General features: G+C 51.7%; 1 protein-coding gene and 1 long non-coding RNA gene across 8 annotated transcripts in view; one reads left to right on the forward strand and one right to left on the reverse strand.

Moving 5' to 3' along the window:
• The window catches only part of CYSTM1 (cysteine rich transmembrane module containing 1), a 65,425-nt gene that overhangs the window by 12,656 nt on the left and 24,964 nt on the right, over positions 1-27,805 (forward strand). For 6 of the 7 annotated variants that reach the window (NM_001445174.1, XM_085009386.1, XM_013995214.3 and 3 more), the window contains 1 exon segment: positions 8,227-8,449. In NM_001445174.1, coding sequence (NP_001432103.1) covers positions 8,245-8,449 — 205 coding nt within the window. In that variant the 5' untranslated portion in view covers positions 8,227-8,244. 7 annotated transcript variants of the gene reach the window in all.
• LOC146405782 (uncharacterized) lies at positions 6,928-26,423 on the reverse strand. The gene is made up of 4 exons (XR_014838885.1): positions 26,366-26,423; positions 10,866-11,935; positions 7,721-9,766; positions 6,928-7,663 (listed from the first exon to the last, which is right to left on the reverse strand). It is a non-coding gene; the product is annotated as an uncharacterized LOC146405782 (long non-coding RNA).

Genomic DNA, 27,805 nt, shown 5'->3' on the forward strand with positions numbered 1-27,805 from the left:
GCCAAACTGTCCTGACAATACTCTTGCAATTTGCAGAACTTAGTGCACTTTCCATCTGATGCAGTAAGAGACAAATGGAAAAGATAATTCAATTTTCATTATTGGCAGCCCTGAAGGGAAGGAGCAAGCCAGCCAGAGCTGTTTGTCTCACGTCCCCAGCCCTGGGCTTGTCATGCAGTAAGTACTTAATAGCGTTGAATACACAAATGATTAGGTTTGCCAACAGTAGCTGACAAGCACTCAAAATGACATGAATCTCTTTAAAAGAGAGAAACGATGACTGCGGCGGAGGAGGCTTCGATGATGCTGAGAGTCTGCTCTTAGCAAGGCTGTTGCGGGCTTGGCCTCTGACCACGTGTGAGGGTTGAGTGGGCTGTGCCTCTCGTGTGGTGTCACCCTCCACACCATCGTGGCCTCCTTCTAGAAGCCTCCTTGACCCGTGGTCTCTACGTTGAGATCACAGTACTCAGTGCTTCGTCTCTCTTAGCTCTTTTTTTTTTTTTTTTTAAATAATTGCTGATGCTCACGTCTGTGTCACTACCTCGAGTAGAAACTGTCTCTTGGAGTTCCCGTCGTGGCGCAGTGGTTAACGAATCCGACTAGGAACCATGAGGTTGCGGGTTCGGTTCCTGCCCTTGCTCAGTGGGTTAAGGACCCAGCATGGCCGTGAGCTGTGGTGTAGGTTGCAGACGTGGCTCGGATCCCACGTTGCTGTGGCTCTGGCCTAGGCTGGTGGCTACAGTTCCGATTCAACCCCTAGCCTGGGAACCTCCATATGCCGCGGGAGCGGCCCAAGAAATAGCAAAAAGACAAAAAAAAAAAAAAAAGAAAGAAACTGTCTCTTGCTTAGCCTTCTCCGTAGGGCCCGGAACCCCAGTGCTGGGCCATAGCAAGCCCTTGTGAAAGTATTTCTAGAATGAAAACAGGACTGTGTGAATGGGATAAACAAATACGTCAGTGCCGAAATTGAACGAAAACCGTCATCCTGAGATGATAGAGCAGCCCAAACCCAGTCATTCTAAAGCCTTTTTTAGCCCAGCCAACCATACCCACAATTACGGGTATGAGAATCAAGGCAGACTAAGGGAACGAGAATATAAGACACTCTCTTCACGAAAAGCTGGCTAATCAGGGAGTTCAGAGACAGAGGCGGAGTAAGATCAGCTCTCAGGTTTTTAAACGTGGCAGGTTTATGAATTCCCAAGAAGGCTGTGTAAACACGGAAGAATAAGCGTGACTTCTGGCTTTGAAGACCAGTTCCAAGTTGGGGGAGGTCTGCATGGAACCCAAAGAATTTTGTCTTTTTTTTTTTTTTTTTCTTTAGCCCCAAGTTTGGTACCTCGCCAACTGACTTTTCTACTTGAAGCAGAAAGAAAATGTTTCAGGAACTTAGAGAGTCAAAGTATCGTATGAAAAAAAGAATCACAATAATAAAAACTACTTTAAAAAACCCATTCAAGAACAGATATAAAATAGGTTATTCACAAGGGGAAAATTCGTAATAAGAAGGGAAACTAGGGCACTAGAAGTAGACAGGAGTTCTACAGAGGCATTCTAGCCACTTAAAAATATAGGTAGCCTGAAAACACCAAAAAAGCACTAAGAAAAAAAATTTTTTTTGAGTTCCCTGGTGGCCTGGTGGTTAAGGATTCAGCATTGTCACACCTGTGGCTCGAGTTTGATCCCTGGCCCAGGAACTTCTGCATACCATGGGCACAGCCAAAACAATTTTTTTTTTAAATTTTTTTAAAAAAGAAAAAAATTGGAGTTCCCACTGTGGCGCAGTGGAAACGAATCCGACTGGGAACCATAAGGTTGCGGGTTTGATCCCTGGCCTCGCTCAGTGAGTTAAGGATCTGGTGTTGCTGTGAGCTGTGGTATAGGTCGCAGACTTGGCTCAGATCTGGCATTGCTGTGGCTGTGGTGTAGACTGGCAGCCGTAGCTCCAATGAAACCCCTCGCCTGGGAACCTCCACCTGCTGCGGGTGCAGCCCTCAAAAGCAAACAAAGAAAAAAATTCAGAAGAATAACAATTGCCCATAATTCCAGCACCCAGAGAAAGCCACTATACATATTTTTTTCCTTCTAGCCAAATTTTGTCTGTCTACTGTTACTGTCAGCTTCACGCATCAAAATCCTAATGTACAAGCCCAAGAGTTTATGGTCTTTGGGGAACATGGCTCAGCCCCAGATGGGGGACATCTCGGTGGGAGACATCCCAGAAGTCTCCCACCTCTTGTGCCCCAGGTTGTTCTTGAACCTCCTGGAAGTGGCCTTGGAGGGCGTGAAGTCTGCTGCTTTGGTGCCTCCTTGTCTGCGGGACTCATCCGCGCTGGCTGCTGTAGCGAGTAAGCGTCGTGCCTTCCTGCTGGGCAGGTGTAACCATCCTGTGATCTGCCTGTCCTGCTGTGAGGACCATTTGGGTTGTTTCTGGTTTGGGGCTATTGCAAATTAAGCTGTTTTGAATATTCTCGTGTGTGTCTTTGGTGGACTTAAGCCCTCATTTTATTTCAGTGTATATTATCTCAGAGTAGAGTTGCTGGGTTGTAAGGTAAATACTGCCAACGTCAACATTATATTATATACTTTTCTTCAAAAAGCATGATTGTTAGAGCTTTATATAGTCTGTGATATAGTATGAATTATTCTTTGTTTACAGGGTTGGAGATCAAGATTCATTTTTTTTTTTTTTTCCTGCCACAAGAATAGCCAGTATTATGTATTGGAAAACGTGATTTTTACTTTCTGAGCTGCAGTGGTGCTTTTCTGTTAATTAGGTGACTACTGTGTGGGTCTGTTGTAAAACTCTTCATTCCGTTAAGATTGACCCGTTTATTAATATTTATTTTAACGGAAATTGGAGTCATGCCAGATATATAGCTTTTACATTTTTTTTACACTGAATATGATATCATGCTTCGAAAACAAATTAAAATTACTATTGTGGCATAGCGGAAATGAATCCGACTAGGAACCATGAGGTTGTAGGTTCTATCCCTGGCCTTGCTCAGTGGGTTGAGGATCCAACATTGCTGTGAGCTGTAGTGTAGGTCACAGATGCAGCTTGGATGCTGCGTTGCTGTGGTGTAAACTGTCAGCTGTAGCTCCTCCAATTGGACCCCTAGCCTGGGAACCTCCATATGCTTTGGGTGTGGCCCTAAAAAGCTAAAAAAAGGTAGTGGAAAAGGAGTTCCTTGGTAGTTCAGCAAGTTAAGTATCCAGCATTGCCACTGCTTTGGTGTGGGTTGGATCCCTGGTCTGGGAACTTCAGTATGCTGTGAGTATGGCCAAAAAATAAAATAAAACTGGGAGTTCCCATTGTGGTTCAGTGGGTTAAGAACCCGACAAGTATCAGTGAGGATGTGAGTTCGATCCCTGGCCTTACTCAGTGGGTTAAGGATCTGGCATTGCCAAAAGCTGTGGTGTAGGTTTCAGATGTGGCTCAGATCCAGCATTGCTGTGGTGTAGGCTGGCAGCTGCAGCTCTGATCGACTTCTAGCTTGGGAACGTCCATATGCGGCAGGTGCAGACCTAAAAATAAAGAAATAAAACTGCAAAAGAACAATTATAGAGATGTACCATAGTTTACTTAATTCTTTTCTCTTTTTGAACATTTGGATTGTTTTTTCTTTTTTCTATTTGGTTTTGCTCTTTTATGTTGCAGGCTTTCCTCAAATGTCTTGTTAATCTTGTCCATTCATTTATTTATGAGGCAATTACAAGTCGATTAGGCATTCTGTGTGCAGGGCTTTTCCGTGGGGTGATTGGGTGAAGCATTTCTTTGGAGTCTCCTCGAGCATCAGTATCAGTAATTTTTTCCTCTTGGGGCTGCTCAGTTTTTCCAGAGGCAAATTCTCCACCGTGCTGCCTGCGGGGTCAGTGCCAGGCTCCCAGGTATCTTGTCATCTAAAAAAATAATAACAACCTTGAAAAATACTGTTCTTTCCTTCATCTTTCCTCATCTCTGATGAGGTCTTTTGTTGTGATCTTATCTCCACTTTCCAAAAGTGTAGTTTCTGCTCTTCTCGGTGCACGGTTGAATGACAGAAAATCCTGTGACTCTGAACATGTCTTGAGGGGGATGGTCAAATGAGAGTGTTCAGTGCGGTCTTGATGGGCCCTGGCTGCTGCTTGGTTTGAGCTGTCTCTTTGGAGCTCCGACTTGTCTTGGATGCTACAGTGTCCACTCTTGACATTCGACCCTCAAAGTAACACACGCCATGATGGCAGGGCTTATATTTCACCTGGCCAAATGGATAAGACAAAACCTTCTGGTTATAAAGTTCCTTGTCATACCTTAAATCTGCAGCTCGTTTGTGTTTGGTTATATTAACTGGTTTATACTAGAGCGTGTCATTGTGGGGGAATCATTTTTTTTTTCCCCCTGGGTTTGCTTCTGTACAAGCTTGGGAACATTTGATTCCCACCAGGTGAATTCCTGCAAATGCCAGATCTAGAATCTTTGATCTCGACACAAATATTGTTTCTGTGACTTTTGGCTTTTCTTTTGCTGGGATTTTTTTTCCTGCCTAGAGGACACCCAGAATAGATCCAGATTTTATCCCTCCAAGGTGACTGGGAGCACAGCAGGGGTGGGGTGGCCTTGCATCAGCTGGTTTTTGCTCTAAGTGCCTCTGAGTTGCACATGGGGTTTGGGAGAAAGGTATGTCCCAACAAAGGGGGGAAGCATGACTGAGCGAGAAGGAGGAGGACACATACATTTGAGAGAGTTTCGGGGGTCCCAGGAATAATGACTAGATGCACGCGGCTCGATCACAAAAAGTCATGAAACACTGAGGTGTGAGGTGACGATAGTTCTAAACAGTTCCCTTTTTTTTTCTGCTCGCCCCTCACTGTTTTAGAAAGGAAATGTCTTCAGAGAAATAAAGATCTGGACTTTGCTGGGGCGGGGGGGGCGACCCTTCCTGCAGGGTCCCGTGGGACTAATGAAGTTAAACTAGGGCAGTTTTTTTTTTTTTTTTTTGTCTTTTTGCTATTTCTTGGGCCGCTCCTGCGGCATATGGAGGTTCCCAGGCTAGGGGTCTAATCGGAGCTGTAGCCACTGACCTACGCCAGAGCCACAGCAACGCGGGATCCGAGCTGCGTCTGCAACCTACACCACAGCTCACGGCAACGCCGGATCCTTAACCCACTGAGCAAGGGCAGGGATCGAACCCGCAACCTCATGGTTCCTAGTCAGATTCGTTAACCACTGCGCCACGACGGGAACTCCAAACTAGGGCAGTTTTGATGGAGCTCAGCTCGGTGGGTCCTGAGGACTCCCCCCACGCCCCCCCAGTCCCGTTCCAGGAAAGAGTAGTTAGGATGGCGAGTTCTACTTCTGTGACTTAAACAATGGATAATGGAATGGCCAGAGGGGCTGGGGGTTAATGAGCTGGTTTCTGTGTTAACCAGTGCTCCCTGGGTTTCCTGCTGCCTTCCAGGTAGGAGAGGGGATGCAGAGGCGGTCGGCAGATAGCTGAGCCCCGACTCATGGGACGAATGGCAGCGTTAGTCAGCCCGAGCCTTTGCTTTAGGGGAAAGGGCGAGGCCGTTCCCGGATCAGAGTGTGAGCCACGTTGGCACAGACCAGAGGGCAAAGAAGGGAAAGAACTCGCGTTTTCTCTGAATCGCTGCCAGGCTCCTGGAGAAAAAGAAGAGTGAATGAGAGACGGAATGCAGAGGTGGTCAGAACCAGAGACCTTCCAGCCATTCTGATTGCACATTATAAAGTTTCAGTATATACAGTCCTCTCCTTCAGGGGACACTCGCCCAGCTCCCTCCTCCTTCCACTGGTTTTAAGCCCCTGCTCTTCTTACCCAGCAGTCTGTTGACCAGTGTTTCCAAAAACCACTGTCCTTAGGTTTGTCTTTTTTTTTTTTTCTAATTATGATGCTTGCTTTGTGATGGGGTCTGGAATGGAATCCACAGCATCTCCAAGCTGGGCCTGTTACGTACATGTCGTAAAATGACACGCACACAAAGGTAACGTCCATCACCGCACATAGTTACACTTCTTTTTTTAAATTTTCATTTTTTATTATGGTCGATTGACAGTGTTCTGCCAATATCTGCTGTATAGCCACGTGAGCCAGTTTTAAGTGTATATATGTTCTGTTTCTCACGCTGTGCTCCTTCCTGCTCCATCGCACGTGCTTGGATCTAGCTCCCCGTGCTCTCGAGCACCAGCCCACCGCCCCTCCTCTCCAGACCTAACAGCCTTCATCTTCTAACCCCAGAGGTGTCTTCGTCACCTGTTGCCCAAGTGAAGGATTTGAGCCCGCACTTAGCACAGCGCCAGGCCCAGTCAGCGCTGTGTAAATACCTGTGTGTTTGAACGTCACTCAGAGAGGTTCATTAGCTTGTCTCAATACTGGAAATTCTGCCGAGGTTGTTGAGGTTGGGTTGGGTTTCAGTCTGATCTAGGAGCTGTTAGAAGTAATCTGGAATCCCATTTCTTCCTGCTCTGCCTTTCTGACGTGTCTCCTTGGTCTTAAGGCTGGTGACTCCCTCAGGGCTGCACGTTGGCTCTCGGCGACATTGCAGGCCTTGTCCTTGCTGGACCGCGTGTGCCCCTGTTAGGGGAAGGGAATGGGACGGGAGAGGGGAGTGTGTTAGGAGAGCCCCGTGCTTTTAACTGATGAAGCCACTTCAGAGCCAGTGCCAGTGGCCAAGGGATGCCATTTGCCACTGGCTGAGTCCTGGATTCCTTGAATCAGTCTCAGTGAGGAAGAGCATTGGGGGACCTGGATTGGCTTAGGTTAGATTGGGCTCACCCTGGAGCTGGTAAGGGGTGAGTTTCCCCTGACGTGTGTGGACTAGAGGAAGAAGGAATCTGGGCTATTTAACTGGAAATCTGACTGTCGCAGAGGGGGATGTGCTTGCTGTGTGGGCAGCCAGCACAATTCACTAGTTTTTTTTTTGGGGGGGCCGCACCCCTGGCATATGGAAGTTCCCAGGCCGGGGATTGAAAACGAGCTGCAGCTGTGTCTTATACCACAGCTGTGGCAATGCCGGATCTTTAACTTGTGCCACAGTGGGAACTCGAGCAAAGTCCACTCTTGAACCAGACTTTCTGGGGAAGCTTAATCGATGGCTGTTCCGGTCTTCTTGTATACGCACATAGGAATTTATTGATTGCAATGTTATGAAAAGAATTAGTGGTGAAATTAATAAATTTTGAGCATGACTCTTCCCTCTAATAACTTACTCAAATAGGTGAACAGTTAAGTATCCGTACAGGAGAGGGGGTGACAATACAAATGTCATCCAGGGTCTGTGCCCTTGGCATAACCCCGTAATGCTTTTCATCTGGAAGTCATTGTGTCAGGCACTGCGGGGGCAGCAGAGATGATGGAAGGAGAAGCTAGCCCTCCAGACTTGGGGCCCGATCAGGAGAATGGTTAAAAGCCTCTGGGGGCTGGGATGAAATGGCCTCCCTCACAGAAGCGAAGCACCCAGAACAGGAAGCCCTAAAGCCAAGTGGGGTTCCTGGTGAACCTTCCAAAGTCCTGGGAGCCTGGAGGGTCAGGGTTGGTGCTCGGAATCCCCTGCAGACAGCTCTGTCCTTGGTGCAGTGACAGCTGCGCACACTGCTCAGCGGCTCAGAGCTGTGCGTCTGGGGAGACCACAGTTCCCCGGGCGGGACATTGGGGGGGCACCCCTTTGACTGGTCACCCAGTGCCGACCCCACTGTGGCTCGGGGACATTGGGGGGGCACCCCTTTGACTGGTCACCCAGTGCCGACCCCACTGTGGCTCAGCCCTGCTTAGTGGAGCATTTCTGGCAATTGGTGGGCCTCTGCTGATGGGATCCCATCATTACTGCTGTTAGACTTCCTGCCTTCCTCTTCGAGTGACGCAGTCACATTTGTGGACGTTTCAGAGAATTAAAAACCAAAATAATAATCAGCACACTCCCCGAGGGCCCTGCCCTGTGCCACGTACTGGGCTAAACTCCAGGGTCAGGGCGATGATCCCAAACTGGCTTTGACTGCTGCTGTCACAGCCTGTGGTCTAGTGGGGGAGGCAGACAAAAGGCAAACAGGCACGGCAGGTCCTTGCTGGTTGCAAGGATGAGAAGGAAACGAAGTGGGCAGAGCCCAAGATGTGCCGGTGTCGGCCAGCTTTGAGGCAGTGTGAGAATGAGCTCCTGATGACACGTTTTTTTTTTCCTTAACGATGTCCACAGATTAAATGCAAATAACTTGTATTGTCTGTCCCCTAGGTGTGCTCTGCTGTCCCGATGAACCCAGGGAATCCTCCTCCGTATCCAGGCCCTGGTCCGTCGGCCCCGTACCCACCTTATCCACAACAACCCATGGGGCCGCAGGTCTACCCTCCAGGACCTGCGGGGGGGCCCTACCCACCACCTCCTCAGGGGTACCCCTACCAGGGCTACCCCCAGTACGGCTGGCAGGGCGGACCTCAGGAGCCTCCTAAAACCACAGGTACCGTAAAATGAACGAGACGTGCGTACAGTCGGCCCTTCGTATCCGTGGAATCCGCACCCATGGGATCCACACCTGCAGATTCAACCAACCGCCGGATTGAAAATATTTGGGGGAGAGAAAATTCCAGAAAGCAAAACTTGAATTTGCCGCACTCCAGAAACTACTTGTATAACCTTCATGTTGTTTTTACAACTATTTAAATAACATTTACCTTGTATTAGGTCTGACAGGTAATCTAGAGATGATTTAAAGTATCCCGGAGGATGTGCGTGGGTTGTGTGCAGAGACCTTTCACAGGAGGTGTTTGTGTGTAAGGGACCTGAGCATCCCCAGGTCTTGGTATCACATGGGTCCTGAAATCAGTTGTCCCGGATACCGAGGGACGACTGTGTGTGTGTGTGTGTGTGTGTGTGTGTCTGTACACTTGGGCACATGCTTGTGTGCAGTCCCACGTTACCGAGGGAAATGTTGGCATGTTTCCTTTGGCAGAAAAGAAACTCTGGCCTTTGTGTGCTGTGGTTGACATTCCTAAGCGTGACAGCTTGCGGTGGCTTCTGACTCCTGAGGAGGACTTCGCGCTCCGGGGAGTTGCGTCAGTTCTCCCCCTTCCGCCATGTCCTTGTCCCCTCTGGGCCGATGACTTCCTGGCCAACACGTTCGCGGAGGGCGGCTCCTCGAGCTGGTGGCTGGGGGCGGCGGGGTAGAACCAGTTGGATTCTTGCTCTGGTGGCCCTTTGTTTTGTTTTTCATGTTTAGCCTGTTGGGATTATTGTGCCTCTCGGCTGGTTGACCCTCAAGTCATCCGCTTGCCCCCGCGGTTGGGGTTGGTTTCCTTTACTAAGATGTTTTCGTCCTTCTGTTTGACCTGCTAACCGAGTCGTCAGCAGGCTTCTGAGTGCTCCTCGTGTGCCAGGACACTGCTGCTCAAAGCCTTCTCTGCAGACAAGTGCCAGTCCATAAACGGCCATCAGGCTGCAGTGAGATAAATACCCAAAGCGGGAGTAAATGCTTTAAATCTTGTAGGGCAATTTGTCATTGCTGTGACATTCAAGCAGGTCATCTTGCATTTTACAAAGACTATCAGGCAAGACAGGTTAGGAAGGAAACATCTTGAGAAGCACTGTGCTGGGGGGCTTGGTGAGTATTAAGATTGTTGTGTAACCTTTGAGTGTGCAGCATAGTTGCTCCATTATAGAGCCTGCAGCTTTTGAAAGTAGCTGCTTCTTACCGAGTGCTTATTGTGTGCCTGATGCTCTCGGAAGAGTTTTATCGTTTTTTGCCTTTTTTTTTTTTTTTTTGCCTTTTCTAGGACCACTCTCTCGGCGTATGGAGGTTCCCAGGCTAAGGGTCTAATCGGATCTGTAGCTGCCGGCATACACCAGAGCCACAGCAAAGCGGGATCCAAGCCACATCTGTAACCTACACCACAGCTCACGGCAATGCCGGATCCTTAACCCACTCAGTGAGGCCAGGGATCGAACCTGCAACCTCATGGTTCCTAGTCAGATTCGTTAACCACTGAGCCACGACGGGAACTCCTCCTAAGAACTTGACACGCACTCAGAGTTGATCCTTGCAACACTCCTCCGAGGTTATTCCCATCTTACCGTGAAGTCACTGAGGCGCAGAGAGGAGCAATGACTTGCCCACAGTCGCCTCGCCGGAAGTGGCAGACCCCAGATTCGAAGCCTCAGAGTTCGACTGTAGGCCGCACCTGTATCTCTGAGCGGACACATTCATCTGAGTTGAGGGCCTCAGGCCACCTGGGAGATTTCCCTCCAGTTTAACTCTTTGGTAACCAAAAGTAGTGACACAAGCAACAGTTGATTTCATTCCGGATTTGGGGGTTCTTTAGAAGGGGGGGTGCCAAGGAAGAACAGTAGGCTTGAGAGGACTTTGGCATTCAGTTTGGGAAAGACGATACTTTTATGCTATCAAGTCAGAGGCTGTGTTAAGATTGAAGAGATTCGAGAACCTCTAAAAGATTTAGTTGATCTTGAAGGAAAACTGGTCCCATCCAAGCTTCTGTTTTGTCGTGAGTTGTTAGAACACACGCTCCGACCAGGGTACGCAGAGTCTGGCATCTAGGTCTCTGACGTCATGGGGGATCTCCTGAAAATAAAGCTCAGGTTTTGGGGTTTTCTCTTTCAAAACAAGGTCACCCTGTGATGAATGAAAGAAGAGAGCCCGGAAAGACCACATAATGGGAGTTCCCATCGTGGCTCAGTGGGTAAGGAACCCGACTGGCATCCATGAGGACATGGGTTCCATCCCTGGCCTCGCTCAATGGGTTGAGGATCTGGCGTTGCCGTGAGCTGTGGTGTGGGTCACAGATGCGGCTCAGATCCTGAGTTGCTGTGGCTGTGGTGTAGACCAGCAACTACAGCTCCAATTCGACCCCCAGCCTGGGAACCTCCATATACTATGGCTGGTGTGGTCGTAAAACACAAAAAGACAAAAAAAAATAAATAAATAAATAAAAGGGAAAGAAAGAAAAGACCACATAATGTATGATTCCATTCACGTGCAATTCAAGGCCAAGCCAAACTCATCTACAGCGATGGAGACAAAAATAGCAGTTCTCCTGGCAATGGAGTTGGGGCTGGGGTGGGGTTTCTTTTTGATTGGAAAGGGCATGGGGAACCTTCTGGAGTAACAGAAATATTCTTTTATTTTAACCTGGGTATAAACTTTTTTCAGGCTGCACACTTAACCTCTGTGCCCTTTAGTATGTGCCGTATGTTACTATAAGAAGAAAAAAAGTCAGCCCAGTGTTTGTGTTAGCCAGCGGACCCAGCCAGGGCCTCCCTGGGTCGTGTTTTGCACCCAGAGCCCTCCTGGTCTATACCAGGTAGGCCGTTTCCAGGTGTGTATTGTTCGTATTGACTGTAACCAGCAGTCACTGGATTCGGAACTTTATAGAGCTTGTCTAAAATAAGTGCTTCCTGGGCTCAGTGGACCTTGTCCCCTCCTGCAGAAAATCCTCTGGGTTTGGGCCTCTTAACTTGGTGGAATTTAAGTATGATGTCAGCGTTTTTGAGGAAAAAATAATCTCAATTCTTTTTAGGATTAGAGACTCTCTTAGTTCAGGGTTATCATGATTTCATAAAGGCAGTTGAAAACCGTTTTGCATCCTTTTCTGTAGAATTTCTCTCTGTCATCAACCTGTTGCTGATTGTCCAGATTGGTTCTGCACCAGACTCGGCAGGTGATGCCAGGTGGTCGAGTGCTTCTCTCGACCTGGGGTCCAGGTTCTGTGACCGGGACCCTCTGACCCCCTCACTCAGGGACGCACCTTTTAGGGACCCGCTTCAATTCTTTCTCTTCGTCTTGCTCCTGGGAATCGGTCTTGGGGCCTGTTTTCTACACATGTGTCTCTGGGTTCTCTACAGGAATGGAGGGATTTTTTTCTCTAGCAGGACAATTTTAGATGTAGCTCCTACTGCACCAACCATCTCTCAGCTGAAGTTCACGTGTGTAGTCCTTTTTTTTTTGGGCAGCCTAGGGAGGTTTCCAGGCTAGGGGTCCAATTGGAGCTGTAGCCACCGGCCTACACCACAGCCACAATAATGCAGGATCTGAGCTGCATCTTTGACCTACACCATAGCTCATGGCAAAGCCAGATCCTTAACCCATTGAGCGAGGCCAGGGATCAAACCCGCAACTTCATGCTTCCTAGTTGGATTTGTTTCCACTGCGCCATGACGGGAACTCTTGTAGTCTATTTTTTAACAGGCGCCTAAGTGGAAATTGTTTCCACCTAGCTATTACCTATCCTTAATTGGCAGCTGGTGATCAGTAGTAAAGTTGTGTTGAGTGGACAGGCGGGCAGTAGATGGCCAATCCAAGCAGAACCTTCTTTGATAGTCTGTTTATAGTTTAGATTTCATTTTTTTGTTTGTTTTGTCCTTTTAGGGCCGCACACGCGGCACATGAAGGTTCCCAGGCTAAGGGTCCAATCGGAGCTGTAGCTGCCAACCTACACCAGAGCCACAGCAATGCCAGATCCAAGCCGCGTCTGTGATCTACACCACAGCTCATGGCAACACCCGGACCCTTAACCCACCGAGCAAGCCAGGGATCGAACCCGCGACCTCATGGTTCCTAGTCGGATTCGTTTCCGCTGCGCCATGACGGGAACTCCCAGATTTCCTTTTTCTGAAATTTTATTTTATTTTGAGCCTCTGTTTTCTCAGGAAACCATGTGATGGGAAGCAGCAGGTGCTGGTGGGGGTGAGCCCTCCCGGAGAGCAGTATGTCAGGGTCTCCAGGGGCGATTTGTAGTAATAATAATAATAACTGTAGCAGCTGGTATTTCCTGAGCATCACACCTGGCGTTAGCATCACATAATCTAGACGATGACCCTGCAGCACCAGTCCATTGTCGCAGCGGTGGCATCTGAGGCTCAGAGAGGTTGCGTTTCAGTTACCTGTTGTTAGAACATCAGCCCCAAACGCAGGGCCTTAAGTCAACAGTGGTTTGTTATTTCTCCTGATTCTGGAAGTTGCCTTTATGGGTTTTCCCCAGGGGTCACTTGCACACCTTAATCCAGCTGTCAACTGGCTGGGGCCACAGTGTCCCAAGGTGGTCTGACTCACCTGATAACGAGCTTCCAAGAGAGCGAAAGCAGAAGCTGCCAAGCTTTTGTTGGTCAGGCCCAGAGGTGGCACCACATTACCTGCCGTGCACACGGCTGCCCAGGGCAGGACACCAGGCTGGCCAGATTCAACAGGAGGGGATTGAAATGCCAGCCCCCCACTCCCGCTTTTTTGGTGACAGCTTCATTGAGATACAGTTTATTTCTCCCCCGGTTACAGTGGGTTTTTTGTTTGTTTGTTTTAACCTTTTCTAGGGCCGTTCCTGTGGCATATGGAGTTCCCAGGCTAGGGGTCTAATTGGAGCTGTAGCCACCAGTCTACACCAGAGCCACAGCAACACGGGATCTGAGCCACGTCTGCAACCTACACCACAGCTCATGGCAGTGCCAGATGGGTAACCCACTGAGCAATGCCAGGGATCGAACCCGCAACCTCATGGCTCCTCATGGTTCCACGATGGGAAATCCTAAAGTGGCTTTTAATCCATTGGGTTTTCGTGTATTCACGGAGTCGTGTGACCGTCCCCCCTAATTCCAGAACATTTTCATCACCTCCGAAAGAAACCCTCTGTCTTTGCTCCTCGTTTCCTTCCCTCTCCTCCATTTATCTGCTTTCCGCCGCTGTGGATTATTCGCCTGTGCTGACCACGGCTCACACACAGAATCGTGTCGTACACGGTCTGTTACGACTGTTTTCTTTCACTTAGTACAACGTTTTCACGGTTCAGGCACGTGACGGCCAAGGTCAGTGCTTCGTTCCTTTGCATTTGCCAGACTGGGCTCGCTGCACGGATCGACCGTGCTTCCCTCATCCGTTCACTAGGGATGGACCTTTGCATTTCCGCTCCAGGGCTCTCGGGAATAAGACATGGTGGCCAGTGTAACCCCGGGTGTAACATCCCCTGCGTTTCACCAGGAGGGACAGCACGTTAAGAGGGAGTGGGAGGGATTATTAGTGGCCGTCTGGGCAGACAGTCCCCCACGCTCCACTCTTGAAACAATTCACCTCCCTCCCTCGTGCAAAATCCATCCACTGCCTTCTGGGACCGCCAGCTGTCTCATCCAGTCACTGCCTTGGCTTGATGTCACCATTGAGGGTGGCCTCACACCTACCAAGCTGCTCCCTTCACTCCCCACCCCATTCCCACCCTGCCCCACCCTATGCACGTCTGGAGAGCACACCACTATCACCTCCTCCGGGAAGCCCTCGTCCCCCGACCCACACCTCCAGTGGAATTTTCTAGTCCCAGGCACACCGCTTACGGACTTCTTCCAAAGCGTCTCCTCTTTCCAAATTCAGTTGGTTTCCGAGCTCTCTCTAGTTTACCTCTTTAATGTCTCACTTGCGTCCACCTTGCTTGTACTGTTGGAGTTTTGGCTGTCACCATTCGTGTTAGTCGAGACGCTGAAGGCTGCAAGGGTCAGCATCTCGCCCTTACGTATTAACCAAGAACAGGGTGTCACCAGAGACCTGAGGAAAGCCCCCCATGACAGATGGTGACCACAACAGATAGGAAAGAGGGACACTGAGAGAACCGAGGTGACGTAAGGCACAAAAACCCTACTGCAAATAAGGGGCGAAGTCTTCTGCTATTCTTAGCCACGCAGGAAGTTATAAGAGTAGGGTGCTGTATAAAAAGCAACTCAAGAAACAACAGCATTTAGGCAGGGAGCACGTGTCCACCCACCCATTCCCATAGCCAGGTTTTAGCAAACCAGAGCCGAAGGCTTCTTGCCCCAGGTGGAAGTTTGGTTATCTCCTGCTAAGCAGCAAACCACCCCAAATCTTGGAGTTTGAGATTCTGTATTTTGGGCAGGGTTTGGCAGGAAAGATTTGCCTCTGCCTCCTGGGGCTGGGACACAGATGACAACCTTTGTGCTGGGTTGAGTATGTGGACTTTGTCCCCTTGAATGAGACGTACGGACTTGCCTTCGTGGCCTTTATAATGGTCTGAAGGGGTGCTTTTGGTGGGGCAGATGCTCTGGAAGGAGGAGAGGGAGGGGGCGCGACGGCCCTCTGACTGCCGGGAGGGGTCAGGCGATGCTCACGCTGAGAAGCCGCTGTCCTCATGTCTGTCCATCCGGGCTGGGGCTTTTCCACTCTTACGGCCTTGCTCTGACCCTCCCACTTGCCCTAAAGGTTTAAGTTCAGTCATAGTCCGTCAGCTGCTTCAGTGAAACCTTGTACTTCTGCTTCATTATAACAAGAAACTCTTCTTTCAAATGCAAAAAAAAAAAAAAAAAACTGCCAGCTGGCCTCCCCGCAGCGTGACACCCTGGGCAGGTCTGGGCTCCTTCCCTGGCTGAGTACAAAAGTAGCAGCTGCCAGGCCTGCCCTGAACCAAAAAAAGAGAGAAACAAATAACTTCTATTTAACTTCTAATTTTGAAAAAAATTCAGACTTAGGAAAGCTGTGCTGAAATAGTGCAGATGACTCTGTATTGCTTTCACCCAGCTCTGCTCAGACCTGCACTGGTCTGGCGGCTGTTTCCCTTCCTCCCACTCCCTCGGGCCCTGCAGCCCCGGGGTGTCTCGCATAGGTGCAAGGGCAGGGGAATAGACTTTACTCTGGATGGGTGGGCAGCAGCATGGCCCGTGGGTGGGGGGGCTGCTACCCTGGGGCGGGGGCCGGGGGTGGGGGGCGCGATGGGTGCAGCATTCTAAGTAACAAAACTCCTTCAGGTTCTGGTGAATATGCCAGAGTAACAGAACTGTTGAAAGGGAAAATTAAACACAACCGTATCTGCAGTCTTTTATCAGAAAATAGGCCGTCTGGCTTGTTAAGGACCGCGCTGTGAAAGCGTCCCTCTGCCTTAGGAAAGAGGAGGGGTTTAAATTCTATCACCAAAATTCAAACGGCTCCCACCTCAGGTCATCCCAAGGGGGGGATAAGCACCCTCCAAGCCCGAGGCCGGCATCCCCCATCCACTCCGGCCCTTTCTGCTCGGCCCAGATGCGGCTGCAGGATCCTCCTACCGGGGGGCCCAGGCGGCTGCTCTGAACAAGGCTGGGATTGTGGGGCGAGGCCGTTCACCACTAGAGACACGGAAACTGCAGTACAGAGAGGTTTAGGGACCTGCCCAGGGTCCGTGAGTCCTGCCTGGGATGTAAGTCCTGATTCCAGGCTAAACGCCTCTCCTCCCCTCCGCGCTGGTTCCACAGCAGTCCTCAGACACTCAGCGGAGGGAGGCACCTTCGTTTCAGCTCCCCCCCACCCCCCACCCGGAGAACTGCCCCCCCCAACCCTGACCCAACCAGCTAAACAAACACCAAAACCTGGAGGCTGTAGCTGGGCACCAGCTTCCTAGTAGGTGGGTGAAGTGGACCATGATAAAGTTGGATTCAAATCCCCTTTTTAACACTAGAACCCCGGCACCTTGCTTGTGAGTGTGCCCTGATCCTTTGAGCGTGCCCGCCTCCCCTCGTAAGCTTCACCAGGGTGATTTTTTTCTCTCCTGCGTCTCTGCTTCCACAGAACCGAGAACAGGGCTGACCCGTGGTGGGTGCTCGGTAAATGTTTGTTGGATGGCTGCAGATAGCACCTTTCGAAAGGTGCTGGTGAATTCCTGTTCCCTGTCTGGTCCGCTTTCCCCTCGCGACCCTTCCCTTGCTACTGAACTCTTGTGAGTGCAGCTCCTGGGGTTTTATTCATGTGCTCCTGGGTAAGGACTGAAAGCTGGCAATGCGTCGACGGGAAATAAACGAATTCTGTTTCATCAGAGTCCTTGGGACGCCCCCATGGAGCTCAGAAGGCCCGTTGGCCTTGGAACTGGGTTTCTTTTTTTTTTTTTTTCTTCTTTTTTCTTTTTGCCTGTCCTAGGGCCGCACCCGTGGCATATGGAGGTTCCCAGGCTAGGGGTCGAATTGGAGCTGTAGCCGCTGGCCTACGCCACAGCTCACAGCAACGCCGGGTCCTTAACCCACTGAGCAAGGCCAGGGATCGAACCCGCAACCTCATGATTCCTAGTCGGATTCGTTAACCACTGCGCCATGACGGGAACTCCGGAACTGGGTTTCTAAGCCTGTTAATCAAGACCTAAAAGTGACCCTGATCTTGTTCATCGTGATTGGAAGAAGCAAGAGGGGAGTGCTTGTGGCAGGAGAGCCCTCCCGGGTCCCTCCAACCAGCAAGATGCCGAGAGCCAGCAGCCTTTCTTCCATCCCCAGCTGAGCGCAGCTGGTAAGATGGTGAGGTCCCCTGCTCGCTCCCTTTGCTGTCCGTCACTGCTCTGTCCCTCTGTCACTCAGCATTGGGGGTTGGGAGGGGCGACGAAAAAGGACTCTAATGGTCTGGCATCACTGGCTGATTGGCCTGAGGTCTGGAATTACAGCTTGGCTTGTTTGAGCCTCTTACACTTTTTTCATCAGAAACTCTGATCAGGCATTTTTATTGCCCTGGAAAGCCTTTGCAGCTTAGGTAAAGTCCAGCTCAGTACCTTCTTTCTTTGCCAGATATCACATGACAGAATGTCCCAGCACGGACGCCGCATGGTGCTCCCAAAAGTCGCAGAGGCTTAGGAATCCAGGTGGGGTTTCTCCAGTTTCCTGAGCTTCTGTTTCCTTATCTGTAAGCTGGGGATACAGGACTGTGGCGAAGCGTAAACCAAGTCCTACACCTCCCAGCACGTGGCAGCTTGACGGGCAGCGAGGAACCTGGGACGCTCCCTCGGCCCAGAGCACTTTTCTGAGTTTTTGCTTGTGGGTGGATGGGGTGGTGAAGACAGGAGCCCTCGGAGGGAGAGCTGCCCAGGTCACTCCTGATCCACCCTGAGGGGCCCCGAGGGCCTCCGGCAGCCGAGGATAGACAGCTCCAAAGCCCCGGCATGTGCTGGTCTCCCTCCTCCTGCTCTGCCTGCTGCCGTGTCCTTTCTCCCTGGACCCCCAGGTGGCTTCCATGTCACTCAGAGTAAAAGCCAGTCCTTACTGAGGCCAGCCAGGCCTTCCTGAGCAGGCTGTCCCCAAGACACGCTCCACCTTCACAGGCCGCCCTGTCCCCGTCCCCCGCCCCTTGGTATTTGCCGTTCCCTTCCCTCTGCCGTTCCCTTCCCTTCTCTCTGAAATCAGCGGGGCTTGTGGCCTCTCTTGCTTCTTGCTCAGCTGTCACCTGATCAGAGAGGCTTCCAGCCACCCTGCCCCGTCCCGTTTAGCGCAGCACCCTGCCTGGCGCTCTCCCTGCTCTGCGCACTTCTCTTTCCTTCCTAACACATGGGTCACGGGTTCCCCGGCTGCCTTCCCCTCCTGCAGGAATGTAAGCTCCTTGAAGGCAGGGACTTCATTTTTCAGGTTCATTACTCCCTTCCAAGTACTTGTGTCCCTCCCACCCCATCCTCTGCCTGTGCAGGCGTGGTTGCGGCATTCTCCCACCCCTCCAGCCCCACCCGGGGCTCCTCCCCACCCCTTCTCTGTACAGAGTCCTGGGAGTGACTCTAAGGAGCTGCTGCTGAGTTTTCGCTGTGGGTCAGGCCTGCAGCTGAACACTGTCCATCCTTCAGCGTTTGTTAGCGTGACAGCTCTGTGAGGTGGGTCCTCTTAAAGAGAGATTGGGGGAGTTCCCTAGTGCCTCAGTGGTTAAGGATCCGGCCTTGTCACTGTGGTGGCTCAGGTTACAGCTATGGCGTGGGTTCGATCCCTGGTCTGGGAACTTCCACATCCTGTGGGCGTGGCTGAAAAAAAAAGAGAGTTTGCCCAAGGTCTGAGCTAGGAATCGGAGAGCAAGCATTTTAACCCTTTGTCTGACCCGGGAGCCCCCTCTCTGTGATGACACTGCCCCAGAGGCTCCCCCACTGGGATGGGTGGCAGCGCCGGGGGCTCTGTTCCTTGCTGCTTTCCAGATCCATGCTTGGCCTGAGCTTCTTCCTTCTGGGCCTCCTGCTTTATCCTGATAGCTGCCTCATCATGGCCAGAGTTGACATACCTTATCCTCAGTTGATCTTTGTTCATTAATTCTTTTAAACCTCATCCTTCCTCTTGCAGCTCTGAGACATTCAATTGAACTCTCTAATGCTCAGCTGGCAGGTTCACGTGGAATTCCTTGGAAAAGTGCCCCTCGTGGGCCTGAGCCAACATCTTTAAGACTTTAGTCAGGCCTGTTGGAATTGAGAAACTTGTGAATCTGGTCACAGAGACTCTTTGTTGTGAAAAGAGAGACAAGAGACTCCATGGAGGGAGCTCCTTGGAGAGGGGGGAGGGAGAAGGAAGTGAACACGGAAGGAGTGTGGGTTGGAGACAGTATGATTCCCAGGGCTAGCACAGTGGCTGGTAATTAGTAGGGCTTCCAGAAAGATCTACTAAAATAATCAACCCCCAGGACTTACCCAGATAAATGCACAGAACCTGGGGGCAGATGGATGAGTTGCTCTGGTGTGATCCAGCCTAAACCCGCCCCTCATGGGCGGGCTGCCCATGGGGCCTCCTGCGATTTGTGGCTCTTGACAAGGGTTCTGACACCACCTGTTTCGCTCAACACTCGGGGGCTCTCCTGTCCCTTTCCCGGGAGGACAGGGACCTTGGTGGCTCATTGGGCTGAGAACTTGGTTGGAGGGGAAACTTGACCCTTGGTTTGGAGGGGAAACTGCTCCTCCTTGCTGTTTGCCGGGTTCTGGTGGCTTCAGTTTAGTTTAGGGGCTTTGCCCCTGGCTTGGGGTTTTGTGTGATAGGCCAGAGGTTCTGATTTATCTGATGATAAAGAGGTTTTGGGGAGTTCCTGTTATGACTCAGTGGAAACAAACCTGACTAGTATCCATGAGGAAGCAGGTTCAATATCTGGCCTCACTCAGTGCGTTAAAGATCCAGCATGGCTGTGAGCTGCAGTGTAGGCCACAGACACGGCTCAGATCTGGTGTTGCAGTGGCTGTGGTATAGGCCAGCAGCTGTAGCTCCAATTCGACCCCTATCCTGGAACTTCCATAGGGCGGGTGCGGCCCTAAAAAGACCAAAAACAAGAGGTTTTGGTGGGAGCCTTCATCCACTGAGCAAGGCCAGGGATCGAAGCCTGGTCCTCATGGATAGTTAGGCGGGCTTGTTAACCATCGAGCCACAAGGGGAACTCCCAGATACACACATTCCTTTTTTTACATTATTTTCCATCCTGGTCTATTCCAGGAAGATTGGATGTAGCTCCCTGTGCTGTACAGAAGGACCTCATTGCTTATCCATTCTAAGTGTAATAGTTTGCATCTACTAACCCCAAACTCCCCGTCCATCCACTCCTTCCCCTTCCCCCTCCGACACCACAAGTCTGTTCTCCATGTCTGTGAGTCTGTATTTTGTAGACAGGTTCCTTCGTGCCATATTTTAAATTCCACATGTAAGTGATATCATATGGTATTTGTCTTTCTCTTTCTGACTTCATTTAGTATGAGAATCTGTGGTTGCATCCATGTTGCTGCACATGGCATTCATTTTTATGGCCGAGTAATATTCCATTGTATGTATTATGTACCACCATCAAAGACCCAGAATTGCCAAAGCAGTCCTGAGGGGGGAGGGAAAAGCGGGAGGCACAAGCCGTTAGACTCTGGGCTTGAGTTTGCAGAAAAGGCGAGTTGCACTGCTGTTCCCTCCCTCACGTCATTCATTTTTTGTCTGGGTTCTGAGCAAAATACTCCCTGTGGAGCGCTGGTCCAGTCCTGGCCTTCACAGATGTGTGTGAATTAGCAGAACCGAGATACGTGGCTTTGGGTCATTTCGCCTTCAGGAGTGCGAGGCCGCCCTGTTTCTCTGGTCTCTAAACATAGTGACAGCTCTCATAGAGTTGTTTTTTTTTTTTAATTTTCTACACATCGTCCAGATCCCCCATCATCTCACATCGTTTTTGTCTTCTGTCTCCTAGGCCGCCCTTGTTTACCTGCCCTCGTCCTTGGCACCTGGCTGCCGTTGCAGAGTAGCCTCCGCTGCATGTCCTGTTCGTAGCCTCCCTTACTTGTCGTGAGCCTCCCGAGGGGCGGGCTTCTCAGCCTCAGCACTGCTGACGTTTGGGCCGGATGATGGTGGCAGGGGCGGGGAGGAGCTGTGCTGCGCATTGTACGGTGTGGAGCAGCGTCCCTGGCCTCTCCCCACCGAATGCCAGCAGTATCTGCTCAATGATGACAGCCCCAAATGTTACCCAGACGTTACCAGATGTTCCCTGGGGCCCAGATGCCCTGCCTTTGAGAACCCCTGCTGTGGCGTCTTCCTAATGAAAGCTCTTGGCTGGGCTTTTGAGGCCAGTGGAGGAAAAGGCTTTCCTGATCAGCTTCAGCAGCAGCTGAAAACCACGTGCCCTTTCCTGGTGGCCTCCCAGGGAGCTGGCTTAGGCCTATGAAGCTATAAAGAGTTCCCTCTCTACCTCCGACTGGACCGAGAGGCTGTATTTCTGAGCCTCTCTGCCATCTGGGGCTGGAGAATTTGGGTTTTGGACACCAGCTCCTAGATGGAAACCAGCAGGACAGGAAGTTTGAGGTCATTGGTCCAGGTTTTTGAACTTTTAATATTGATTATTCACTGTTAAATAAAAGAGCTGAGCTCAGCGCTCTGAGGTGGGTCTCATCCTCCCACCGCAGAGATGAATGCGGAGGTGCTGGACGAGATTCAGACCCGCCGTCTAAGCCCAAGGCCTGCCCACTTACTGAGCACCTCGCGGGGTGCCTGGCCCTGGCCGTAGGAATCTGGCTTTGATTCCTGGGTGGGTGGTATGAACCCAGAGCTTACACGTGGGGATCCAGAGCCTGAAGTGCCTCCATGTGTCACGGGGCCTCCCATGTGCAAGTTTTTCTATCATTTGTCTTCCTTCTTTGGAATCTCACGGCTCCCTCATTCACCAGTAGTTCAGCGCCTTGTGTAATTCAGGGCCAAGCGCTAAGGGATGTTACTTTTTCCAATTAGATCTTGTTCAGGGCTAAGTGTTCATTATCTTAATGAACGCGTACGGTGGCCCTGGTGGTTTCTTGTCTCAGAGGTGAGGACGCAGATTCAGAGACGGGTCACCTGGCTAAAGTCCAAGAGCAGCTCGCTGAGCCGTGAGAGGACCCAGGTCTGTCTGCTTTCAAATTGTATTCCTAATTCTTTTGCTCATTTGCATTCCGTTAGGAAACAGCCTTGAAATGCTTGAAAATGCGCTACAGCCCGGGCTGTTGGTGCCGCAGAGCCATTCTCTCCAGGACACTCAGTTGCAACTCTTTTCCTTTCCTTTCACAAAAGTAGATGAGATTGGCCTTGAGGGAGTGGATCGGGCCCTTGGAGCAGTGCTGGCTCTTGTGCTGAGTATTTGTGACTCAGGCTTTAGGGTGACAGATGGGCTCAGCTGGGCCCAGTGCTCCGTCAAGTCTCCGCAGCGGCTGCACTGGGTCTGGGGGACCTGGGGGGCCGTAGGCTCCTAAAGATGGCCTTGGGTTTTTCCATTTTCTTGGCTCTAGAGACCCAATCTGTTTTGGTCAAATACATTATGCAAAATGCTCTTTTCAAACGCCGGGGCCTGCCCAGCACTGGGGGTAATGGAGTATGAAGGGGCAGCTGCTCTGGACGGATCCAGTTTGCTCAGCCGGCCAGGGCGCAGGCTCGGGTGGCAGCCGGGCTGGCCGGGGTTTCGGGGCGGGGGCGGGGGCGGGGGTGGGGGTGGTTGAATGAGATCCCACCCTCCCCCAGACGCTCCCTCCTCAGCCCGGTTTTCTGCTCTGTGCGGGTCTTGAAACTTGACACACGCCTTCCCTTGGCAGTGGTGGCAGAGGCTCTGTGAGGCTGAGTTGCTCTCAGCGGGGAGGGTGCTGCTTTGATGGGCGCGGAAGGGACGGCCACATGGGTGACAGGCCTCCGGGCGGGATAGAACAGGTGGTCTCTGGGGGCGGAGCCCGCACCGTGTGTTGGGACCACCCCGGGAGTGCGAGGTCACCTCCGGTGGCAGGAGCCTTTCCCTAGGCCGGACCCTGGTGAGGCATTAGCTGTGCCGGGAGGCCCAGGCTGGCCCCGCGCCTCGCCCGTGTGGCCTGTGGTCCGCGTGGTCACAGCCGCAGGGGAGGCCTGTATTCCGCCGACGCCGTGGCTCGACGCGGATGATGAGAACGGGTGTCCGTATGGCTGGACGGGGACTTGGCCCAGCAGCTGCTGACTCGAGTGTGGGGACCTGGCCGCGTGGTCAGGGCCCGAAGAGCGGCTTTCCCCAAAGCCTGACTTGGTGCTGCTCTGCCGGAGCCCCCGCTGCTGCTCCTGGGCCACGGCCGGGTCTCCCCAGAGAAACGAGCTTCATGTGTAAAAGAAGTTTTACAATTAGAGAACTAGCTCTTCCTTACAGAAAGAAGGTAAATAGTCGCCATACTTTGGCTCTGCAGAGACAGTAGCTAACATTCTCGTCTAAGTTTCTTGGTCTGTGTTTCGTTTTTCATGGGGCAGACCTTTGTTGAAATTCGACTGGTATGTTCATCTCTGTCCAGGAGACAGGTCTTGGCTCATAGCATGCTACATAAATGCTTTCTTGAGGAGTTCCCATTGTGGCTCAGTGGAAACAAATCCAACTAGTATACATGAGGATGTGGGTTCGATCCCTGGACTCAGTGGGTTAGGGATCCGGTATTGCCGCGAGCTGTGGTGTAGGTCGCAGATGCGGCTCGGATCCGGCGTTGCTGTGGCTGTGGTGTAGGCCAGTGGCTGCAGCTCTGATTAGACCCCTAGCCTGGGAACCTCCATATGCCGCAGGTGTGGCCCTAAAAAGCAAAAGAAAAAAGAAAAAAGAAAAAAGAGGAGTTCCTGTCATGGCTTAGTGGTTAACGAATCCGACTAGCAACTGTGAGGTTGCAGGTTCGGTCCCTGGCCTTGCTCAGTGGGTTAAGGATCCAGTGTTGCTGTGAGCTGTGGTGTAGGCCAGCGGCTGCAGCTCTGATTAGACCCCTAGCCTGGGAACCTCCAAATGCCTCGGGAGCGGCCCAAGAAATGGCAGAAAGACCAAAAAAAAAAAATTGTTGGGTATTTTGGGTTTTGAGGTTGCAGGTTCGGTCCCTGGCCTTGCTCAGTGGGTTAAGGATCCCGCGTTGCTGTGGCTGTGGTCTAGGCCAGCGGCTGCAGCTCTGATTAGACCCCTAGCCTGGGAAGCTCCAAATGCCTCGGGAGCTGCCCAAGAAATGGCAGAAAGACCAAAAAAAAAAAATTGTTGGGTATTTTGGGTTTTTTTCTTCATTGTAAATTCTTCAATCTGTCCGCAGCTGCATCCTGGCCCCACAGAATGTGCGAGTCTTAGGAGAGCTGACCCACTTTCACTGGCGTCTCCACTGCATTGTCAGTCTCACATGGCTGACTTCGTCCCTACCCCCACCCTCAGTCTAAATTGTTGTTGTTTTTAAAAATCTAAGTACAGTGTAAAGCTCTACAATATAGATTGCTTTTCTTTCTAGCCTTTTCTTTAGTTTATGGAATAGCATCAACAATAATAGGTATAATTTATCTGTTTACTTTGTGCCTGGCACTGTGCTGTTTTTTTCAAGGAGTTAATCAGATAATCTCATAACAAGCCTGAGAAGTTGGTGGAGTTATTTGTCTCCAGTTTTCAGGTGGGGAAACTGAGCCGCAGCGAGGTTAAGGGGAAGGCGTTGTACTGAAATGAACGGCGCGTGTGGCAAGCTTGGCCCCTGAACCCGGTGAACCTGCAGCGGCTGGGCCTTGGGGGCCACAGGGACAGAGAGGACTCGACTCCTGCCCAGGGAGCTGGTCTGGTGGGGGCTGAGAGACCCCTGGGACCGCCCAGCCAGTGGGTCAGGGCAGTAATTTGTAGCTGGTCCAGACTCGCTTTGGCTCCCTGAGGGGGAGTGGCTTCCTCCTCCAGGAAATCCTGACTTTCCTATCGACTCTTCTGGAAAGCCTTATCAGCTCGCAGCCGGGAAGCTTGCTGCTGCTGTTGTCAGGGCTGCAGCCTTTTGGGCTTTTGTGGGGCCGGCACTGCTTCCCTCCTTGTCCCAGTGCTGGGCTCAGGGGCTTTTTCCTCGTCAGATCAGTGCTGAGTTGCATGTCCAGGCTGGGCTCCTGGTTGGAGGAGGTGGCGCCTTCCCCAGCAATGCACTTCCCCATCCTTGCTTGGCCTTGTGGACCTGAGAGGCTCTCAGAAGCTGGGGAAGGTAGTACCCCCCCCCCAGCCCCATGCACACACTTTGGCTCTAGAGGTTGTACCTGGGCGTGTGTGGTGTGGAGAGCTTTCTCCTTGGCGTCCCAGGTGGCAGAACCTTTTCCCAGGGACCCACCTGCTTAAAGACCATGGATTGGGAATAGCCTGGGAAAGATTTCAGTGCCTTTCAGTTGCATTTTCCTCAGGGAAAAAATTTCCACTAGGCTTATTTTTCAGTAGTGTCTCCCTCTGAGCTTTTCCGTTTACCTTTGAAATGAATCCAAATGGTGGCCTGGCTACCTTGTCAGCCTGAAGGATTTTTTTTTTTAATTTCATTTCTTTTTTTTTTTTTTTTGTCTTTTTGTTATTTCTTGGGCCGCTCCTGCGGCATATGGAGGTTCCCAGGCTAGGGGTCGAATCGGAGCTGTAGCTGCCAGCCTACGCCAGAGCCACAGCAACGCGGGATCCGAGCCGTGTCTGCAACCTACACCACAGCTCACGGCAACGCCGGATCCTTAACCCACTGAGCAAGGCCAGGAATCGAACCCGCAACCTCATGGTTTGTAGGCGGATTCGTTAACCACTGCACCACGACGGGAACTCCAGCCTGAAGGATTTTAGCATGTGCAAGATTGTATTTGAGTTGTTCCTGAAGGGGAGAAAATGGGTTTTTGCTTCTGCGAGTAGGTGTGTCCTGAGTAGTGTATGAAGGACCCGTGTTCCCCAAACAAAAGCCCTGTTCAGGTCTCCTTGGGCAGCCGTGGGTAACCACCAACTTCGTAAGGCCGTGGGCACAAAACCCTAGATCAGAGGAGAAGCTCCTCCCTGGGGGCCCCCCTGGAAAAGGGTCGGGGCCCCTCTCCCTGGCCAGCCAGCCTTGGGACCCCAGGCTCCCTTTGCTTGCTTCCTTCTTGCCCAGGACCTCCTCCTAGTCAAATGGGACAGAGTGATGACCCCAATACCAGGGACCGCCCTGAACCATTTCAGGAAAGTTCTGGCTGAGCCAAGATCTCCTAAAGGGAAGAAATGGGAGTGACACCCCTCCCTAAGAACTTAAGACTCGGGAGTTCTTGTCATGGAGCAGTGGAAACAAATACGTCTAGGAATCATCAGGTTACGGGTTCGATTCCTGGCCTCGCTCAAGGGGTTAAGGATCTGGCGTTGCCGCAAGCTCTGGCCTAGGTCACAGAGGCAGCTTGGATCCTGCATTGCTCTGGCTGTGGTGTAGGCCGGTGGCTACAGCTCCAATTGGACCCCTAACCTGGGAACCTCCATATGCCATGAGTATGGCCCTTAAAAAAAAAAAAAAAAAGAACTTAAGACCGACAGGGTCTTCATATTTTTTCTCAGAAATGCTTTGCTGTTGCTTCAGAGAAAAGCCAGCTAAGCCCATATCTGCAGGTTGCTTACAAGGCAGGCTGGAAACAGCTTTTCCAACCAGGGTAAAAGGTGAAAGACAAATTGTTCATTTGTTTCTTCACTCACTCACTCACTCATTCACTGAATTCATTCCGTGGCCCCTCTTCCCAGGCCTACCAAGCACCCTGTGTCAGGCTAGAGGCAGGGCGTGGTAAGTGACGTTGGCATGCTTGGCATTTTGGTCCAGGTGGGATCAGGAGCTAAGGGTCGCTGGGTTCATCTTGGAGACCAGAAGGAATTCCTGAAGAGGAGGGACCATCCCTTGTCGAGACCCGGGAGAAGGGCGGTGAGGGCGAGGGCTTGGTGGGAGGATTCTTGGTGGCTGCCAGCCCAGCCTGCTGACGTGGAGGGCCCGGGAGTTGGGTGGCTAGATGGCTGTGTGCCCCTGACCTTCCTGGATTCTCGCCCAGCAGCCTGGCATCCACAAGGTGGGCCCAAGCAGTTCCTTCCAAAGGGAAACAGAAACCTCTTTACCCTATATCGGAGGTTTCCGTGTGGTACAGTGGGTTAAGGACCCACTGTTGCCACAGTTGGGGTGCAGGTTCGGTCTCTGGCCCAGGAAGATCCACGTGCCACGAGTGCAACCAAAAAACACAAAAACCAAACCCCTCCACTTGGAGCAGCTGGACCCTGCTCAGTGTGGGGCGGGAGTGGCAGTCAGATGCCTTCCGTCACCCCTGGCACGTTGGAGGCTCCCCTCACATTACACCCTCTCTGCCTCCGAGGCCGGCCTCACCAGCTTCCCACCCCAGGGCTTCACTGGAGCCCAGCCTCTCTCTCTCTTGCTGGGAAGGTGGTTGCTCCTGCGGCTGGTTCCAGCTTAGTGACAGGCTGGCTAGGACTGGTAGCGGTGACCGCCGAGGGAAGTTCTTCTCCTGGACTCCGGCCCAGCCTCCCAGGCACCAGAATTCTCGTCACAGTCCTACAGGCCAGCCCGGCGCTGTCTCCCTTTCTCTGCTGCGGAGTCTCTGGCCTCGCATTTGCCACATGGCCCATCTCGGCGGGCGAGGTGGTGCTTTCAGGACCCTTGGTGGTTGACTTGGGGTAGCTGTCGGCTTGTTGGCGGTGCTCCTGAACAGCAGGAGCTGTGGGCGGGTACTTGGCGGAGCCCAGGCGCCCCACACAGTTCTTTCCAAATCTGCAGGGGTGACCGCTGGATCTGCCTCGGATCACCTTGTCACCACGGTCATCCTGTCGCATCCCTACCTCGAACTCACCAGGCACCGGGGCTCTAAACTGAGGTGCACTCAGGTGAAAATGCAGCTGTTTTCACAA

The sequence above is a fragment of the Sus scrofa genome, chromosome 2, assembly GCF_054392235.1.
Source record: "Sus scrofa isolate SSC_HxYL_T2T_F1_AM1 chromosome 2, Sscrofa_HxYL_maternal_Yorkshire_Landrace_v2.0, whole genome shotgun sequence".
NCBI classification, from domain to species: Eukaryota; Metazoa; Chordata; class Mammalia; order Artiodactyla; family Suidae; genus Sus; species Sus scrofa.